Source organism: Mytilus edulis, chromosome 1 (genome assembly GCF_963676685.1).
Source record: "Mytilus edulis chromosome 1, xbMytEdul2.2, whole genome shotgun sequence".
NCBI classification, from domain to species: domain Eukaryota; kingdom Metazoa; phylum Mollusca; class Bivalvia; order Mytilida; family Mytilidae; genus Mytilus; species Mytilus edulis.
The window spans coordinates 5427348-5449565 of NC_092344.1; the positions used below are offsets into that span (position 1 = coordinate 5427348).

Genomic DNA, 22218 nt, shown 5'->3' on the forward strand with positions numbered 1-22218 from the left:
AATGTTTAACTTGTAAACGAAACGACCGTCTGGCGTACAAAATTTTAATCCTGGTGTCTGTGATGACTTTATTCGAACATTGTGAATAAAAACAAATATTAGATTATTTGAAACGATTGTAGTGTATTCCGCGAGTTAGAGACAGATGCAAATAAATGCAGCGAATCTATTATCGATGAGTGTTTTTCATACCAAAGAATGCGTAAATAGTAGAACAGAAAATTTAGACGTCCATCTTCTGAACGAATGGGAGAAACGGCTGTCGTATATACCCACAGTGTCCAGTGATTAATGATTGTTCATTACGTTCAGTGGCAAATATTTCATGCAACTATGAATAATGTCTAGTGAAGATAGTCACATAATTAATCAAATGTGTTATTCGATAATTTAAACATTGTTAGGAAACGAATTTTAGAAACTTGGTAAATTTCTTTATTTTACAAGAAAGAAGACACATTGAATATGAATATATTTATAACTTATTTTCTTTGTATTTACAATTGTAATTGTTTAAACGTATGTATGGCAGCCCCAAGCATAACAGAATATTTTATTTAGGTTGAGGATTATTTTCTATAGTTTTTTATCTCTGTATTTGTCGTATACTGAGCCAATGGTTCATGTTGGAATGAGTGTTCCCGACTTCGCGGCTCGATTTAACACTAGTCAGAATTTTCTGACTCCAATCAACAGTCTTCAAAGATTAATTTCTCCAAAACTACTCAATGGATTTTTAAAATCTTTAACTCATTTTAAAGCTGAAATATAACTCTTCCTTAATCTATATATAAATTTATTTTTGGTTGGATTAATTTCAAAATATAGCTCATTAATTGCAATTGTTGTCTTCCAACTTGGATGAAAATGGCACATTCATGTCAAATGGTAGTAAAAATGTGTTTTAGCGTAAGCCCCTGAGGGTTTACGCAGTATATATTGGACGATGTCCGTAGTCTTTCGGAACACCGGATGTTATTCGGAATACATCTGTTCTTTCTATGGCCACCTGTCATATACATGCGCAATAGCTTAATTATTAATTGACCTGTTGAATAAGCATTAGCATCTTCCTATAGAGATATGTTACATATGATGCGAAAAAACTATGACGCAAGCTACTTTAATGAACATTTGAATACTTCCTTGCAGCATAGATGTAATACCTAAGCTGCTAATATTTACCGTACATATATATGCGTATTTATTTTAATTAGAGTCAAACGTACCGTTGTTGAGGATATAAGTGTTTATCGAGACTATATGTATATTTGATATCCTCTGGGACTATATTACTTATATATTTTGTCACAGATATCCTACATCAGTAGGTGATGCGTTATTTTTTTCTGAAGCACAAGCTGTGCTCCAATACGAGATAAGATTTTAAGAGATTGTCAGAGAATAGATAAGGCGTTTGTATGATATTAAATTTTGCCAATTTAGCGAAATAAAAAAAGAGCGTAGTCCAGTTAAGCAGCTTTTAAATTCTTAACAGAATAGAATGCGGTTATACGGTTGCCAGTCATTGCTCACCTCCACTTCATTTGAGCCCTATTGAATAGTTGTCTCCGAGTTTGGCAATCATACCGTCGCATATTTCCAAAAAAAAATTTATCAATGTTATATTCTTATATGAAAACAATGCCAGTTAACCCTGGAAATTAAGACAAAATTTAAAAGGCACATTTTGAGTGTGTTAAATCAGTGAAATATTATAAGCGTCTGGCCAATTAAATGCAAAATTGTGATCAATGAATACGCGTGATACGGTGCTTTTTGTCCGTAATTCGCTTTTTGTCCGCTTTTGCTCTTTGTCCAATATTTTTGCTTTTTGTCCGACACTTTTGCTTTTTGTCCGATTATTTTGTTTTTTGTCCGACACTTTTGCTTTTTGTCCGTTTTGCTTTTTGTCCGATTATTTTGCTTTTTGTCCGACACTTTTGCTTTTTTGGCCAGTGAATCTAAAGGCGAATGGTCACTATGTCTAATGGCAAATGGTCACTATGTCTAATGGCAAATGGTCACTATGTCCAATGGCAAATGGCCCGTGAATCTGATGGCAAATGGTCACCATGTCTAATGGCGAATTGCCAGTGAATCTAATGGCAAATTGTCACGATGTCTAATGGCAATTGGTCACCAAGTCTTGTGGCAAATGGTCAGTGGACCTAATGGCAAATGGTCAGTGGATCTAATGGCGAATGGTCACTATGTCTAATGGCAAATGGTCACTATGTCCAATGGCAAATGGCCCGTGAATCTGATGGCAAATGGTCACCATGTCTAATGGCGAATTGCCAGTGAATCTAATGGCAAATTGTCACGATGTCTAATGGCAATTGGTCACCAAGTCTTGTGGCAAATGGTCAGTGGACCTAATGGCAAATGGTCAGTGGATCTAATGGCGAATGGTCACTATGTCTAATGGCAAATGGTCACTATGTCCAATGGCAAATGGCCCGTGAATCTGATGGCAAATGGTCACCATGTCTAATGGCGAATTGCCAGTGAATCTAATGGCAAATGGTCAATATGTCTAATGGTAAATGGCCAGTGAATCTAATTGCAAATGGTCACCATGGCAAATGGTTGTGAATCTAATGGCAAATAGTCACCATGTCTAATGGCAATTGGTCAGTAAATCTAATGGCAAATGATCACTATGTTGGATGGCAAATTGTCAGTGAATCTAATGGCAAATGGCCACTATGTCTAATGGCAAACGGTCAGTGGACCTAATGGCAAATGGTCACTATGTCTAATGGCAATTGGTCACCAAGTCTTGTGGCAAATGGTCAGTGGACCTAATGGCGAATGGTCAGTATGTCTAATGGCAAATGGTCACTATGTCCAATGGCAAATGACCCGTGAATCTGATGGCAAATGGTCACCATGTCTAATGGCGAATTACCAGTTAATCTAATGGCAAATGGTTACCATGTCTACTTAGATTCACTGGTCATTTGCAATTAGACTTTGTGACCATTTGCCACTAGATCCACTGACCATTTGCCATTAGACAAAGTGACCACTTGCCACAAGACTTCGTGACCAATTGCCATTAGACTTCGTCAAGTCTGTAGGGCGGAAAAAAGTAGAAGTTATTGTTATTTGTTTTCTTCACTGAAATGCAATACTTTTAATACTAATCCGTAAATGGGATAAAATGTTCGGTATATTTTTTATTAATAGAGTATGCATGTACCATCAAAGAAAGATGAATGTAGTCTGTACTCGGAGTAGTTTTTTGTACTCTAAACACAGCAATTTTTGTCCATTTGTTATAATGAACCTTAAACTCGCAAAAATCATTTAATAAATATAAAAACGAAAGCAATGCGCATGTATGGAATCATATATGATTGTTTGCTTTGTCTATATGCCATTTTGTTTTGAAAAAAAATCCGACACATTGATTAACAACACATATATAAGCCATGTAAGCCCTTAAAAAGTTTTAAGTAGTGTGTGTTGATGTGTAAAAGATAAAAGAAAATTGATTTCCGAAAATAAAATGATAATTGTGAACAATTTTAATATATTTTGACAAAAATATACAGTCAGTAGGAAAAGAAAAATATGAATAGAAAGTTAGAATTTTGTTTGTAATAGCAACATGATACACTTTGTTTTGCACATAACATTATATCCTCTGTAAGCTGAGAGCTGGACCTTAATGTTTATCATATTTCTCTTAAAAACCCTGCGTAAATTATGTATTATTTTTTTAAAACTTGATATGTATGAAACATATTCTGCTAGTCTGTAAACCAATATTTTTTTACTTGGAACAACGACCCCAACACTAACCCCTTTTTCCAACAAAAATAAAACTATAAAACAATCAAAGTAAAGAATAAAAACAAATAATAATTAGAACTCAGCAAATATCGATCTATGCAATAGTACATAACCGATTTTTAAATTTTATACATCCTCTATTCTAATTTGACCTTTATTTTAAGAATAATTTTGATTTTATAATTATATGATCATTGAGTGCAAAGGCACAAATTTTCAAAAGTATTTAATTTTAAAAAGGAAGTAAAACTAACAAACCTTTCGGATATCTACATACAGATAATATTTACATAACATCTTTAAAATTTCAACTTACAAACTACTGTCTGTACATGTAGGACTGTCACAAGCAAGAAAAGGAAAACTCCTAGTCGTGCATCCATGATTCCGGCTGTTTGAGTCTCATGTGATGCAAAGTTGCTTATATATACCCTTCATAAACCCACGTGTGGACACGTACATTGATCAGATATATTGACGAATTCGGGTACGTATTTGTCAATCGAAGTCAACTTAATATTATCCTTCCAATTTGAAAAAAAAAGGTTTTAAAAGAATTGGCGAAACAGGTTGTGTTGTTTACGCACAAGATATATTAAAAAATTGACAATAATTACACTTAAAGATTGATGATTGTATCAAAATTAAAAAAACAAAAAAAACTTGTATGTATATTTTTTTGATATGTTATACATAATCATCAGTAAATTAAATGAAGTAACATGAGTTATTGATTGTATCTTCTAATAGGTTATAGGCTATCTATATTAAAATGATACTATTGTCCATCCGTAAATATTAATTTAAACATTGTAATTACATGTCTTATATACCTTTTCATTTTCATATCTGAAATTATCATTATTTCCGAATATTGCATCTCCTTGTTTTGGCTACGTAACACATGTTTTAATTGTATTAAATACAATTATATTTCACCGATGCGATAACTTACACCGACGCATGTTGAATTTGAATAGTGTATTGCTTCTTTTTATTCGAAAAATAATTTTTGGAAGTTACACATGTAGAATAAGGCAAAACGAAAATTTTTAATAAGTTGAAGCTTGAGAATATTGTTTGAAATTGAAAAATTCCATGCAGTTTTCCAAAAACGAAAATTTGTTTTATTCATCTTTATAATCTGTGTGAACTGTGCTATATATATTTAATTCTTTGTAAACGTCAGGCAATTTAGAAGAAGTTCAAATTTGACCGAAAAAAAACCAAACCAACTTAATCATCCAATTTGAAGTAACGTTCATCTTGAGGTAGGAATGGTAGATCTTTGGTTTCTGTGTGTCTGGTAATTCGAGTAATCTCCAGATATCTTTTGGTTAGAATGATAGCAAATTACGGAATTAATTCCCCTCAATTGGTAATTTCTAGTGCATTTCAACCAAATATATCTTGAATTACCTGAACAGGAAAAGGAAATGAATGTTATATTTGTGCACTATTATACATTGTATTATTATTTATTCATTTTTTTTTTCTCGTCTTGAATAAGTACAATGTATTTAAAAAATACCGCTAGTCGGCATTTCATTTTTGAAATAGAATGCAGTATGTTTTTATGGAAATTAGAAAGCCAAGCTCCAATGTATTACGCTATAATATATTCATGACTAGAATTTCAGTTGATTGATCTTTTACTGCTGCTGATTTTGTTTCCCTTTTTTTTTCTTTTGTTATTGTTGATAGTTTCTCTTTTTATCATGCTTTTTACCCCAACAACACAGACATGGGTAAAAATCGTAATTCAAACTCCAGTACCTATTTTAGAATTGTACTTTATTTCAGAAATAATTGATGCCAGCTATACTTTATTGTAGTTTTAACATGGGTAGGCATTATATTCGTGATTATTTTTGCCAGAGTGATAATCAATTATTTCGATTCTGATTAGGTAATTTCTATGTTCGCTGTGTATAAGTGTACAGTATTTGTGTAGACTCTTCCATCAACAAATTTTCAAAAGTATTTAATTTTAAAAAGGAAGTAAAACTAACAAACCTTTCGGATATCTACATACAGATAATATTTACATAACATCTTTAAAATTTCAACTTACCAACAGTACTACTGTCTGTAGGACTGTCACAAGCAAGAAAAGGAAAACTCCTAGTCGTGCATCCATGATTCCGGCTGTTTGAGTCTCATGTGATGCAAAGTTGCTTATATATACCCTTCATAAACCCACGTGTGGACACGTACATTGGTCAGATATATTGACGAATTCGGGTACGTATTTGTCAATCGAAGTCAATTTAATATTATCCTTCCATTTTGAAAAAAAAAGGTTTTAAAAGAATTGGCGAAACAGGTTGTGTTGTTTACGCACAAGATATATTAAAAAATTGACAATAACTACACTTAAAGATTGATGATTGTATCAAAATTAAAAAAACAAAAAAAACTTGTATGTATATTTTTTTGATATGTTATACATAATCATCAGTAAATTAAATGAAGTAACATGAGTTGTTTGATTGTATCTTCTAATAGGTTATAGGCTATCTATATTAAAATGATACTATTGTCCATCCGTGTATAGTATGAAGGGCCGGAAATATTTTTTTTATGTTGCTCAAAATTAGGGAAATTTTTCTGCGAAATCGTCAGGTATCGTGAAAAACCCCAAAATTCACCAAGAAAAGCCATGGGACCATATATATTTGAGTGCGGTAAAAACGCGAATAGATATCGAGCTTCAATTAGACAACAGCAGTTGTTCATTAATTAGTTTATTAAAGCGCCTTTTAAGGAGATAATTGCTAAAAATAGCATTGCCGGCAATGGGGCCACCATTTAGTACTTTATATCCTTAAAGTATACATGCACAGCGGTTGTCAGATCAATACTACTTTAATCAAAGAAAATGTCGACGAATGCAAAAATCTTTAACAATCTGAACAGTAAGGGTGCGTGAACTTTACTTTTAAGTTTAGAAAGGTTGATCTAAGATTATTAGAATTGATGACCAAGGTCCATCTCAGTGGCGGATCCAAAACTTTTTCTATGGGGGGGGGGGGGGGGGGGCGCTGACTGACCTAAAAGGGGGGGGGCACTCCAGTCATGCTTCAATGATTCCCTATATAATCAACCAAATTTTTCCCACGAAAAGGGGGCATTTACTCCCTGTTGTGATATGATATTGACTTTGGGATTTTTACAAACTGTGCAGAATAATACTTACTTCAAAATTATGTGATAAAAAAAATATCTTCAAAACATCATTGTTAGACTGTAGTGCTACCTTAATGTGCATAAGTCAACAGTTTAGAGACTAACAAACAGGTATCGACAAATTGCAACTGCACATGATAGGTCGAGATCTGGTAGACAACAAAAAAATAACACAAAGGAAGGAGCGCTGCATTCGCTTTACGTCAACACGTGACAAGTTTATACCGGCAACAAGATTAGTATAAAGACTAAGGGCAACTACTAGGTGCACGGTAAACCGTCATCGATGCATTTGGAGCTTGGGCGAAATATTGATTTTGAATAACACTATACTCGTTTCCGCATTTTGACTCTTCTGTGCTCCATTCAAAGAAATTCCTAGTGAATGTGAGTGATAAACATGCATGTTGCTTAGAACTGACATGTCATAATTCCATTTTGTTATTATTAAAATTATATGTTGTTATGATTTTGTAATAAAATAAAATTTTATATTTTTGTTGCAAAACTGTTTTGGTATATATATTCTGGGTAATACATAGACTACATACGCTCTCATCACTTCTAAATATAGCTAGCTAAACCTGACATGTCATAATTCCATTTTAGCTAGCTAACCCTCTCACTTGTATTTAGCCGGAAATATTTTTTTTATGTTGCTCAAAATTAGGGAAATTTTTCTGCGAAATCGTCAGGTATCGTGAAAAACCCCAAAATTCACCAAGAAAAGCCATGGGACCATATATATTTGAGTGCGGTAAAAACGCGAATAGATATCGAGCTTCAATTAGACAACAGCAGTTGTTCATTAATTAGTTTATTAAAAGCGCCTTTTAAGGAGATAATTGCTAAAAATAGCATTGCCGGCAATGGGGCCACCATTTAGTACTTTATATCCTTAAAGTATACATGCACAGCGGTTGTCAGATCAATACTACTTTAATCAAAGAAAATGTCGACGAATGCAAAAATCTTTAACAATCTGAACAGTAAGGGTGCGTGAACTTTACTTTTAAGTTTAGAAAGGTTGATCTAAGATTATTAGAATTGATGACCAAGGTCCATCTCAGTGGCGGATCCAAAACTTTTTCTAAGGGGGGGGGGCGCTGACTGACCTAAAAGGGGGGGGGGGGGGCACTCCAGTCATGCTTCTATATGCACAGCGGTTATTATTATTTCTGTTATTATTCCGTGCAAAGCATACAAATTATAGGCTGTTCAAAAATATAAAATTTTATTTTATTACAAAATCATAACAACATATAATTTTAATAATAACAAAATGGAATTATGACATGTCAGGTTTAGCTAGCTATAAAACCAGGTTCAATCCCCCATTTTCTACATTAGAAAATGCCTGTACCAAGTCAGGAATGTGACAGTTGTTATCCATTCGTTTGATGTGTTTGGACTTTTGATTTTGCCTTTTGATTTTTGATTTACCTTTTTGAATTTTCCTCGGATTTCAGTATTTTTGTGTTTTTACTTTTTTCTAAATAGGACTTTATATTTGCTTATTTATGTTTATCGTATTGCTTCAGTTCTCAGCTTCAGATACTAGCTTTAATATCTCGTCATATTGAAAATTACCTCTGTACAAAACTTCGGTCCGTGGATATTCATTGGAACAGTTCAGCATGGTGGCGGTACTGAAAGTGCAAGAGTATACAGCAATGATATGTAGCATGCATGAAAGCAAGTTCGAAACTACTCGTATTTAAAAACAAATGTCTTATTGTGATTGGGTACAGGTCGAATTTGGATATATTTTGCATTATTTGCAATATGCTTATTACTTTTTCTGTTATTATTCCGTGCAAAGCATACAAATTATAGGCAAGTAATACTAAAATTAATAAAAGAAATAATGATAAACAGATGACTACACCAATAAATCATCTTCTGTATGAATGTTTAGCTGCTGCATGTATTGTCATTGTAATGCATTTAATAGTGATATATAATAAGCTTACCTTCTCAGCTGTTGGTCAGTGATAGGTATAACTGGTCATACGTACAATAGAGTGTGATATAGTGTGTACTATATAATGTATAGGTAAAATCTTATAAACTATTTAAAGATTAAATGTACACGAGTAAATATTGACAAATAAGTTTTACCACGTGATCAAAGTCTTCACAATACAAAAATCATAGTCTTTCAAAATGGCGAAGAAAAAGGAAAGAATGAAAGCCTCTGCCTTAAGTTTGTTTATATATGTTTTTGTGCCTACGAGTGTTTTAACATTATCCATCATATCTGACCCTAGGATTGTTTCTAAAGTAGAATACACATCTGGTAAGTTGTAATAATTTGTTGATTTAACTTTTGTGGTTTGTTTCCATGGAAAATATTATGCTAAATCTAAAGAAATCACGACATAAATAAATAAATCTGACAGAAAGGTATCATTAAAAAAATATCAATTGATATGAATCATTTATTTTGCATTTATTTTGTATTTAACTATACAGGGATTTTTTAATTATCAGTACTTGTGTGTATAAATATCTAGGAAAATGTATTTATTTGAAATAAGGTTCCCTTTATTAATAAAAATTCAAATCAATGACTTTTAAACAGTAGAACGTACAGCATTGTACAGAGCTGTAGTCTAGGGCTGTAGTATTATTAATATTCTTTGCAACCGATAGACTGATCGATGACAAAAATACTGATAATGTTATGATATATTATTTAACACGTCTTGATTATTTATAATACGAGTCATATTAGATTACAGGAAAGTTGGATGTTTTTTTGCTGCTGGATTACTTTGTCACTGACGTCTACCCGAAAGCTTTTGTTTAGAATGCACAGTTTGTGTACAATGTGGGTAATTTCTATAAAAAAAAAAAAAAAACACCCAGGTTATTGTATCAAGAGAGATATGGACACACATATCTTTGTTGTATCTTTTAAGATGTTTATTACAAAATAGCTGCATAAATTTAAGACACCCTACCTTTTGAAATTCATTATATCCTTGTTGAGATCATTGACCTGATTATTTTTGGTAGAAACGATACTGCATACTGTTAACCTCTTCAGTCATACGTGAATTTAAACAAGATATTTCTTCACCAGATTGTATTGATGACTTGGGTACGATCCGAGCTCATGGTGATGTATGGGCGACAACTGGAGGATGCGATAGAAACAGATGCTGGCATGGAACACTTAAGAACTATCTTATTTTACATAGGTAACAACAAACGACTGATTCGTAGACTATTAATTATATCTCTTAAAAATATTGTTTGAATCATAACCATTTATTAAACATATTTTTTTTTAAAGTAAGGATATAAGTAACAAAACTTTTTTTTGGGACGTAATTGTTTTACATCTAATCTTGAGCATCTAATAAGTTATAGTATATATAATTCAAGTATTAAAATAACATGGTGTCTACAATGTAAGATGAAAAGCTTAAGTCATAATGAACATTTACATAAGAAAAACGATTTTTGGTAACCAAACAAGAAGAAAAACAAGAGTATCGAATATAAGTAAATATAACAACAAAATCAACCCCCATAATTTAATTAAATTACAGAGAAAAAGCAGTATGGGGTAACAGTTCAATTTCCAGATTAATTAATTGACAACAATTGCACTAATTAATACTCCAGTTAATCTACCAATGTCCACATATAATTTGATTCGTTTTCAGCTGCTTACAAAAATCTGCAGTCATCCTTATTATTTTATCAATGAGCTCAGTAATTCACCCGTAAACTTTACCACACCTTTTTGGCAAATACCCACCTAACATATGGGGAACTGCGATACGATGCATGTGGCTGACAAAACAAAAATCGCATACAGGAACCTATAAAGCCCAAGTATAAAATTAGTCCTTCCTACTCAATCCAAAATTGTGCTATTTAAACATGTGTAAACAAAATATGGAAATTAAGGGCATACGATACAGTTTTGAACCTGTATTTACAAGTTGCTGAAAATTTGCATATAGGCTATTTTTTACCTGATTAAATCAAATATGTAATACAAAATATACCTTCATGTGCTTCTTTTTGAGGAAAATGAGGTCGAAATTTTGTATATTTGCTTAAAATTCAGATTTGTGACACAACTAAGTTTTCTGTGTAATTATTGTGTGGGTAGAGCGAGCAGGGTGATGAACTATTCGGTGAGCTTACTTTCGGGTGCTGCGTGCTTCTTAAAGAAAGCTGACACAATTGTCTTTGGCAGGCCTGAAAATAGTCAAAACCAAGGATTCAATAAAAAAGAGTCTTTATTTCTTGATAGCGTATGGCAGAGTGACGCTAATCAAGAAAAAAAGTGAATCCATGGAATTAAACTAATTTTCAGGTTTTGAGCCAATCAAAATTTATTTTACAAAATTTTCAGTGTAAAAGTGGCAGATTATCGTACCACTTGCAAAACCACTCATTGTCAATGTGGCTATTTCTATTTCCTTCTTTGTCAACTTAACTTGTCAAAAGACGTCTAATTACATAAAGTATTTATTTGTTAACCCTTATAAAAGAACTAATGGACATTACATAATTTAATCTGTCGCCTTGCTTTTTCATAGACGAGATAATACATACAAGATAACTTGAAAATAATCTTTTCTTTGTTTAGCAGATTTACACCTTATATTTCTGTATTAAGATAGATAATAAAGTGAAAGAAAACTTGTGAACCAAACTTCAAAATGTTTAAGCCAAATATAAAATCAAATTTCCAAAATGTCTAAAATACTGAACATAAAAATAAGAATATTCCCTATAAAAATCTAAAGGAAATTTAATGCAATTTCTAACTATGACATTTGTGTCCGTATTTTCTTTTTCGAAAGAAAGACATAACTTTTTTGTTTTAAAAGATAAACACAAATTGTTTTTTGTTAAATAATCGGTAATTTCTGTATTTTATAAGTATCATTAAAATTATGCAATTTTTATTCAGAAATAACTCATATCTATCAAATGTTCATGAATAGAGGAAAAAACGTAATTTTTGATGCATGTTTATCAAGATTAAAAAAAAATCCGCTATTAACAGTTTTATAAAATTTGGGTCACATAATCTCCTTGCAAAATGAAACAAATTGCCGTTTTAAAAAAAATAGGGGTCCATGCACTCGTTTTCAAATTAAATCAGTTTGAATGATAAAAATCAGTCGAAAAATGCATCTGTTCCCGATATGTCATAGTTTGACGTCGCGAAAATAACATTTTACGTTAGCAACGTCATTACCTCCCCTGTAACTGTATCGTATGCCCTTTAAAAAAAACCTTTATTTTGTTTTATCATATTAATGCATTTAGTTTTGTTCAATAATTTAAGTTCCGTTTCATGCGAAATCTTTCTGTTACAGTTGCACTGAGGTAACAGATAGTTACAATCCTGACAGCCCTAATTGTGTACCTGTAGCAAATACTACCTTGTCATTTCCTGGGTGTTGTCCTGAACTGTCATGTGCTACAGCCAGGCCAGTCACAACTATTTCACCCACAGGTAAGTTTGCCTCATTATATGCTACCTTGTGCCACAGCCAGTCCAGTCACAACTATATCACCCATGTGTAAGTTTGTCCCATTATATGTTAGCTTCTGCAACAGACAGTCCACTCACAACTATATCACCCACAGGTAGGTTTGCCTCATTATATGTTAGCTTCTGCCACAGACCGTCCAATCACAAGTATTTCATCAACAGATAAGTTTGCCTCATTATATGTAACCTTGTGCCACAGCCAGTCCAGTCACAACTATATTACCAACAAGCAAGTTTGTCCATTATATATGTTACCCTGTGCTACAGCCAGTCCAGTCACAACTATCTCACCTACAGGTAGGTTTGCCAAATATATTAGCTCGTGTCACAGCCAGTCCAGTCACAACTATCTCATACACAGGTAAGTTGTCTCATTATATGTTAGCTTGTGCTACAGCCAGTTCAGTCACAACTGTCTCACCAATAGGTTAGTTTGCCTCATTATATGTTACCTTGTGTCACAGCCAGTCCAGTCACACCTATCTCAACCACAGGTAAGTTTGCCTTAAAATATGTTAGCTTGTGCTACAGTCAGTCCAGTCACAACTATCTCAACCACAGATACGGTTGCCTCATTAATATATGTTAACTTGTGCCACTGTCAGTCCAGTCACAACTATCTCACCAACTGGTAAGTTTGCCTCATCATATGTTATCTTGTGCCACAGCAAGTCTAGTCACAATTATATCACCAATGGTTAAGTTTGCCCCATTATATGTAACCTTGTGCCACAGTCAGCCCAGTCATAACTATATCACCAATGGTTACGTTTGCCCAATTATATGTTAGCTTGTGCTATAGCTAGTTCAGTCACAAATATCTCACCCACAGATAAGTTTGCCTCGTATGTTACCTTGTGTAACATCCAGTCCAGTTACAACTATATAACCAATGGTTAGATTTGTCCCATTATATGTTACATTGTGCCACAGCCAGTCCAGTCACAACTATATCACAGATGGTTAAGTTTGTTACATTATATGTTACCTTGTGTCACAGCCAGTCCAGTCATAACTATATCACCAATGGTTAAGTTTGCCCCATTATATATTACTTTGTGCTACAGCCAGTCCAGTGACAACTATATCACCAATGGTTAAGTTTGCCCCATTATATGTTACCTTGTGCTACAGCCAGTCCAGTGACAACTATATCACCAATGGTTAAGTTTGCCCCATTATATGTTACCTTGTGCTTTAGCCAGTCCAGTCACAACTATCTCACCAAAGGGAAAGTATGTCCCAATATATGTTACCTTGTGCTCCAGCCAGTCCAGTCACAACTATCTCACCATCATGTTAGTTTGCCTCATTATCTGTAAGTTTCTTCCAGTCAGACCAGTCACAACTATCTAACCGATGGTTAAGTTTGCCCCATTATATGTTGGCTTGAGCCACATCCAGTCCAGTCACAACTATCTCACCAACAGGTAAGTTTTCCCCATTATATGTTAGCGTGTGCCACAGCCAGTGGCAAATATAACGTGCACATTATGTTTGAAAACTAGAGTTTGACTTGATAACTATTGAACTAAAGTCTAGATGATTAAGTTTTAGGTAGCCGTATAAGCTTTAAGCTGTAAACAGACATAACCTGTACCTATAAAATTCATTTTCCTGATACTGTTTACACTTGTATCAAGTGAAAATAGTTCAACAATGTCAGTACATGTACAAGTATTCACGATTGAACCAGACATGCCCTCATTTTTTACAGTTAGGGTTTTTTGGCTTGTCAGAAGGCTACCTACATATTCCTTCGTCTCTTGTGAAGAGTTGTCTTATTGGCAATCATACCACATCTTCTTTTTTATATATGAACAAAAAACAATTGCACGATACTCTCCTCTGGCAAATGAAGAAAATAACTAAATCTGGACATTTTTTTTAACTGCTGTAGATGTTTGAGATATTTATATGTTTTGTAACACTTTTTATTTGTAGCGTGTTATGATAGATCTTCAGCCTTTGCCTGCTCGTTTTGGTACAATATGACTGGTGGGTGTCAGCCTGGTGTAGATATTAAACATTTATGTTTTATTTGCAGCGTGTTATGACCGATCTTCAGCCTTTGCATGCTCTTTTTGGTACAATATGACCGGTGGTTGTCAGCCTGGTGTGGATACTTACAATGATAGACTGTATAACTATACACTGATAGGATGCAGGCAACTTTGTGGGTAGGTTTACTTTTAATTGAGACTTTCAAAACATTATTTTGGATTTGAGTTTTTAATTTGGTGTACATAAAATTTATTTCCCATGATTTTATCTCAACTTTGCATAAATATTTTACTATTTTAGAGACATACAACATAAACTTGAAACGCACATTTTTAGCATTCCGCCTGTTTGTTCTTGTTCAATGAAATAACAAAAGTAAAAAAAAAGTTTGTACAGAAAAATACATAAATGTACAATATTGATCTCTCATAGTTTCCCACATTTCCTTTAATTCATCATTTATCTTTTATATTTTCAGGCACTGTTGATCAGGACAGCCAGACTTAATGACATCCCAATCAAGTAGTTAATTATGTTAATCACTGTGATATCCATATTTATATACATGGGCTGGTCCCATTTTTGTTGTTTTAAATTTTAACACATTTTAGTACATACATTTAATTTTATTTTTGCATATATTCCGTCCTTCAGACATTTCAATAAATGTAGCTGATTTGTCTTATATCTGTTTGATATTTATACATTTTTCAAGTAACAACCAAATATATAACATTGTTCAGATAACTTCCAAATATACAGACTTTATTTTGTTGTCAAATACAATTTTGGTGGGTTTTTTTATTAAATGAACAAACATATATTTTGATTTGAATAAAAGATTTGAGTACATTATATGAAATGCTCATTTGATTGAAAATATATCCTTCTCTTTGGTTAGATAGTTATATGATGTACGATAATTCAGTAAAATGACAAGTTTTAAAATAAAATATTTGTATACACCTTCATTACTAGCTTGTCATTCCTCAGGTTGACATTTGGAAAACATGTTTAACATTAGGTATTTGCCATGCCAAAATCTGGAGCCTGCAATTCAGTGGTTATATTAAGCTGCTGTAAGCAACTCATGGTTTAGAACTGCCTTCAACAATGAACAAAACCCACACTGTATATATGCATTGTTGTAGTAAGCTATAAAAGACCCTGACATGATGAAATGTAAAATTATATCAACAAGAAAACCAACAGGCTGATTTATTTACAAAACAATAGATGAAGGACAAATATGAAAGTAATTTCAGAAATTATTGTGATGTTTTTATTGTTGAGATAAATGTGACAGGGTTACAATGGCAATAATTTAAACACACATTTTGAAATTTTTTGTATGAATTAAACAGGATTTTTCTCAATATAGCAAAAATAAAAATTGCATTTTAGTCTAAATTATCGCAATAATAAATGCATGCAATAATTTCTGAATTTACAGTATTGTTGATATATCAGCTATGGTTACAGTAACCTGAAATCTAGGACCTAGAAAACAAAATATTGCAACAACTTGAAACATACTGTACATGTTTGTTAAAGTTGTTAATTTCTGTGTCATCAGGTCTCTTGTGAAAGGTTGTCTAATCCGTAATCATACCACATCTTCTTTTTTATATGTGTCATATATAACACACTTGGCGCTCTTTGTAAATGAGGAACAAAATTCACCATTAACAGCTTCAAGGATTTTTTATTGTTTTCTATCACTGAAGACCTCATGTTGACCTCTTGATCTCTTTTGGAATAGATGTATTGTTGGATTGCTGTCTCATTGACTGTTTTGGTTATTAAGTTGGAATTCAGTCAAATTGCAAATGAAATATGAAAAAATGCTATAAAATAAACTTTTAGACTACAACTAATATCTACTATCACAACTTCCATTACACGTCCCAGTACTCAAGGGAGACAATAAACTGTCCAAGCTATTTAAAACACCTACCAAAAAAAAAACAATCAAAGTGCTTGTGAATACTAGAGGGTAAAGATTGGTTTCATTTTGCAAAGGAGTATGTTCGGTAAGGTCCTAAAATGGCCCCCATTTTTAGCGTCAATTTAAAATTCAGATTTATTGACCAATATCACAATATATTATAGCTTATACAGTGACTAGATAGGAAATAAGCCATTTTGTTGAAAATTTTATGTTTCTGGGTTTCATTATGACGTCACAAGTTGTACTCATATTGATTTTTCACGAAAAAATCAATGAAAATCGGTAAATTTTCCATAGATTATTAGACAGGAAACATAGAACGCATAACAAAGATCTTTTAAAATAATGTTTGTGAAGACATTTCACATGTTTTATTTGAATATTAAGTTTTTCGACGTCTGCGCTCTATCTTTCCTGTCCTTAAATTGGTTGAAATCCATCTGTTTTTGTCAAATTTCACCAAAACCCTTTATTTTGACCTATTTGGGATGTAAAAATCAACGTGTTAGAATAAAATTTTGGCAAAAACAGTTCTATTAAACTTTCTCAACTTAAAACATTTATTGTCTTATAACTATGAACTTTATAATTGGGGCCAAATAATGCCCTTACAGAACTTACTCCTTTCTAATTGAATTGTATTTTGCTAGCAAAAAAAATATTTGAGTTGGAGTTATCTTCCTTAAGCTTTGTTCATGATCATGCATTTGTACATGAACCTATTTTATTTGTATAACAATACAACATGCATTATTTATGTAATTTTGTAAAAAAAAAGTTTACAAATACACATCATATTGTAACCAAAATATCAAAGTATCATCATAAATTGCATGACATTGACTGGATTAAATCTAAATAATAATTACTTCACTGGATTTCTTTCTTTCAACCATCAAGTAGTGGTCAATCTTGGAAGATATAGATAATGGGAGCATGTAGTTGGAACCCCTCTTTTCAAAAAATGGTTGGATCCGCCCCTTAATATTTACCAAAAAATTTAACCTAGACATCATTGAAATGGAAGCCATCTAGTAATTAACATGTGGTAGTAAATTTGTGTCTTTACCATAGGATATTGGGTTGTCAACTGAAACCAAAATTTTTGACCTTAACCTTTGACCTAGGGAGTTGTACATACATTATGACACTTCCTCTGGTGTTGGTTAATATACATGTCATGTATAAACTTTGAAATCATAATGTTTCTCAAGACATAGAGCGGACACGATTTTTTCCATGGACATAGGGTTGTCAACTGACAACAAAGTTTTTTTTATCTTAACCTTTGACCTAGGAAGTTGTACATACATTATGACATATCCATAATGTATGTACAACTTCCTAGGTCAAAGGTCAGGGTCAAAAACTTTGGTTTCTGTTGACCACCCCATGTCCTATGACCTAGGAAGTTGTACAAACATGACACACCCTCTGGTGTTGGGTAATATACATGTTAAGTATAAACTTTGAAATCATAATGTTTCTCAAGATATAGAAGGGACACAATCTTTACCATATGACATGGGGTGGTCAACAGAAACCAAAGTTTTTGACCATGACCTTTGACCTAGGAAGTTGTACATACATTATGACACACCCTCTGGTGAGGTTTAATATAAATGTTAAGTATAAACTTTGAAATCATAACTGTTCTCAAGATATAGAAGGAACACAATCTTTATCATAAGGGCATGTGGTTGTCAACAGAAACTATTTTATTTATCTTAACCTTTGACCTAGGAAGTTGTACATACATTATGACACTTCCTCTGGTGTTGGTTTATATACATGTCAAGTATAAACTTTGAAATCAGAACAGTTCTCTAGATACAGAGCGGACACATTTTGTTATGGACAGACAGACAAGACTGATCACTATAGGGTGACCTACCACTAGGCAGGAACCTAATAATGAATCTATTACTCATCTGGCTGGGAAATTGTTTTTCTGAAATTCAAATACAATGTCAGTTGAACAGTTGACTTTTGCTGCCTTTAATTGCCAAATGCTTCCAAGTTTACAGTCAAGTAAAGATGATGTTTACAGATGCATATAAGACATGTGATACCTTATGATGACAAAAACTTATTTTAAGTCTTCCTCTTAGTTAATGTACTAGCGTCCCTAAATTGTGTTACTATGGACCATAAGAATATGTCTTAAAAGACTAATAAAATATACACATGAAAACAAGTGAATATGATAAAATTTTATGATACACTTTTACTCTTTGGCCTTGACCTTCTGTTTGAAATTGTCAGTCTTCATATATCTGAGTTTCTTAGGATTGATTCCATATGCTTTAAGTCTCTCGTCAGATAATATAGGAAGTTTCTTCTTCTTCTTCTTCTTTTTCTTCTTTTTTGTTTTAGCTTCACCCGTTTTTAATTCCTGGCTGACTTCCAATGATTTATTTGTCCCTTCTTGAGGTGTATTACTACTTTCACCTGCACCAGTCAACAGTTGTTTCTTTTTCTTTTTCTTTTTAATTTTCTTTTCCTTTAATGTGACTGTTTCCTTTACTGTGACTTTTTCCTGTACTATGATTTTTTCCTTTACTGTGATTTTTTCCTTTGATAAAGTAATATCTTCTGCTGTGACAGACTGTTCTTCCTTTAAATGTAGTTTCTTTTTCTTCTTCTTGGCATTATTTTGTTGATCCGTCATCTTTCTCTTTTTCCCATCTGACAGTTTCTCAGTTGTATTCAAGTTCACCGTTTCAGTATTTTCACTCTTAATTACATCACTGACATTCACTGAAGAATCTAACACTACCTTAGCAATATTGCTAGCCCCTGCTTCTTCTATGCTATCCCCTTTTTCTTCTATGCTTTCCCCTTTTTCTTCATTACTTCCCTTATTCTTTTTCTTTCTTTTATTCTTCTGACTTCCTGCCATCTTTGTTCTTAAATAAAAATAGCAGATTTAACTCCAAGAAAAAATAACATGTTTATTTGCTTCAATTGACAAGAGTGAACCAACATTGTGTTTTTATGTTGTTGTATTAGTGAACGAACATTGTGTTTTTATGTTGTTGTATTAGTGAACGAACATTGTGTTTTTATGTTGTTGTATTAGTGAACGAACATTGTGTTTTTATGTTGTTGTATTAGTGAACGAACATTGTGTTTTTATGTTGTTGTATTAGTGAACGAACATTGTGTTTTTATGTTGTTGTATTAGTGAACGAACATTGTGTTTTTATGTTGGTGTTTTTTTTTTTTTTGTTATTTGTGTTGATCAGTTGCTGTCTCATTGACATATGTTCCATATCACATATTCATAATAAAATATAGCCACAAAATGGATAATATTGGAAAAAGAAAGGATTTGGGTAGCAGTCTCATGAGAATCTTTACATCAGACAAATTTATTTTAATGTTTTATTAAATAAATATGCTTGGCAGCTTTCCAGCGTGCGGATGTAAAAAGTATGATAAGTAGATATCTGTTGTATTGTCTAATATTTCCCCTTACATCTACTAAACATTCTGCCTTCCATTGAAAAAAGGACTATAAGACCATGAGATTCATTATTGCAAATAGAAATATTAATTGGGAACTTTTACTTATACAGTCTGCACATTTCAATTGAAAACACTTCAAATGGCAGTTTAATGTAGTAGCATACAGTCTCTAAATATCTCACAAAAAATGCAAACTTCATCTAGGGTGCCATAGTAATCCACTCCATTTGTACTCTGATGGATAGTTGTCCCATTAGCAATCATACCACATCAACTTATTTTTATACTAATTACTTACTTGTTACTTTTTTCATTAAGACTTGGTAACATTTTAGCCTTTTTATCCGTATTCTTTGACTTATGAGAATATATCTTTAAATCCTCCATTTCTTCTTCCTCTGTCCTGAAATACAAGTATTTTAAGAGTTAACTTTATGGTAGATAGTTGTCTCATTGGCAATCATGAGCAAACTATGAGGAATGGGGTTTTCAAATAGATGCAGGCCATAGTTGCTTACATCCACTCTATTTGCATCAAACATTCGTCTCATTATCAATCCTACTACATCTCCTTATTTTCATGTTGATGTTTTTGTTTCTGAATTTATGAGTCTTTAAACTGTAATGATACACATAAGTTGTTTCAACATATCAAAATCAATTGAAATTAATCAAGATAATGTAAATCTAATACAAAGCATAAATGTAAATGTTGAACGTTTTTACAATGAACACTGTTAAGCTATTGAATTTTGGTTTCCAAATCATAATGATTCAGTAACAAAGACAACAAAAAATAAATGGGGAATGTGTCCATGGGACACAGATGATGCACCCGCTTGCATATAATGTTATAAAGGAACATAACTCAAGAACTGTAAATTTGACACTACCTAAAGTTGTACTTGATCTGAGTTTTGTAGTGATAAGCATTGTGTATACGTTTCATAAACAGAAACACAATAATTCAGCAATTTTTCCACTTGTTTTTGGGTATAATTCAAACTTGATCTGTGTTTTGTGGTAATAAGCATTGTGTACAAGTTTCAGAACATTTGGTTGAGACAAACAAAAGTTTAAAAACAGAAACCAGTTTTGGGATGTAAGGACTGATGTACGGATGGACAAGGGTAAAACTATGCCCCCTATGCTATAACAGGGGCATAAAAATGCATATTTTTTTTTTTAGGATGATAAGGTTATATTAAAGAGAGGATTCATACTTATGCATTAAAGGACTCCCTTTGATTGATTACAATAAAAAGTTTTTTTAGAAAAATCTCATCATTGTAAACAATTTATTTTGTCAACCGTTAATTAAGAAAACCTTGTTTTTACCTATATTGGCTCATTTTCTTTAGTGATGCCCATGCATTTAATTCTTTGTCTCTTGCTGTCAAAACCTGTAGAAAAGTAAATTTAAGTTTACAATTTTACAAAACCAAAATCGTTGAAAATACATGAAAAACAAGACTACAGACTGAAATATCTCACCTGATTTACAGATTCTGATTGAATATTGTATTGAAACACTTTAATACAGGTATAACAGAAACTAAACATTATCAATGAATCAAAAACATAAGGTCAAGGTCTGACAGATGTACATGTTTGAATCAAATAGTACACCTAATACTTATGTTATCTGTGAACCTGACCTTATCACAGTATAACTTAGCCTTCAATTATGGACCATGCAAATGAGGTCAAGGTCAGATTAATTCAGTTAGATCATTTGACAATTATTTAATACATCTAATAGAAATGACCTTTCAATTATTTACCTGATCAACAGAATTAAGACCTGAGACATAAATAAAGAATGTGTTATAATGTCAAAAATGTCAACCTAAGTGGTTTATAAAATTATAATGCCATTCATGGGAAAATATAATTAAATATTTTTTTCAAATTCAATATTTAAATAATTTTCCTGTTTGTAAAATTTACTGCAATAAGGAAAGTATATACACTTGGTCTCATTGCTTAAATCTACTGGTTATATATTTTCTAGCTTTCTTGTACCTCGTCTACTGACAGTCCATAGTCATTGGAAAGAACGGTTCTGTATCTAAATCTACATGGTTTATCATCTATGATGTCCTCATAGTCCAAACTGTAGTAATCATTATAGTACTCCTCAAAAGTCTTCTTTTCTACAAATTATAATAAATAGTGTAATGTCCTCATAGTCCAAGCTGTAGTTATCATTATAGTACTCCTCAAAAGTCTTCTTTTCTACAAATTATCATTCATTGTTTTATTG

General features: G+C 32.5%; 3 protein-coding genes across 10 annotated transcripts in view; 1 reads left to right on the plus strand and 2 right to left on the minus strand.

Annotated features, from left to right (window-relative positions):
• The window catches only part of LOC139510087 (organic solute transporter subunit alpha-like), a 25131-nt gene extending 15074 nt beyond the window's left edge, over positions 1–10057 (minus strand). For 2 of the 7 annotated variants that reach the window (XM_071296385.1, XM_071296374.1), the window contains exons 1-2: positions 9960–10055; positions 8584–8642 (exon numbers count right to left, since the gene is read on the minus strand). In XM_071296385.1, the coding sequence (XP_071152486.1) occupies positions 8584–8642; positions 9960–9973 (73 nt within the window). In that variant the 5' untranslated portion in view covers positions 9974–10055. Of the gene's footprint in view, positions 1–4120; positions 4374–5878; positions 5989–8583; positions 8643–8966; positions 9089–9959 lie in introns of those variants that run through there. The other 5 variants (XM_071296364.1, XM_071296338.1, XM_071296355.1 and 2 more) reach the window with 5 other exon arrangements.
• LOC139510108 (uncharacterized) lies at positions 9111–15501 on the plus strand. Its single transcript, XM_071296409.1, has 5 exons — positions 9111–9292; positions 10082–10199; positions 12348–12487; positions 14574–14706; positions 15009–15501. Exons 1-5 carry the CDS (start codon positions 9160–9162, stop codon positions 15016–15018), a joined length of 534 nt encoding a protein of 177 aa, XP_071152510.1. The 5' UTR covers positions 9111–9159; the 3' UTR covers positions 15019–15501.
• Positions 15502–18679: 3178 nt separating this feature from the next.
• Positions 18680–22218, minus strand: part of LOC139510070 (protein KRI1 homolog) — a 30121-nt gene continuing 26582 nt past the window's right edge. For both annotated transcript variants that reach the window (XM_071296313.1, XM_071296303.1), the window contains 4 exons: positions 21978–22108; positions 21291–21355; positions 20251–20355; positions 18680–19390 (listed from right to left, as the gene is read on the minus strand). In XM_071296313.1, the coding sequence (XP_071152414.1) occupies positions 18709–19390; positions 20251–20355; positions 21291–21355; positions 21978–22108 (983 nt within the window). In that variant the 3' untranslated portion in view covers positions 18680–18708. The remainder of the gene's footprint in view (positions 19391–20250; positions 20356–21290; positions 21356–21977; positions 22109–22218) is intronic.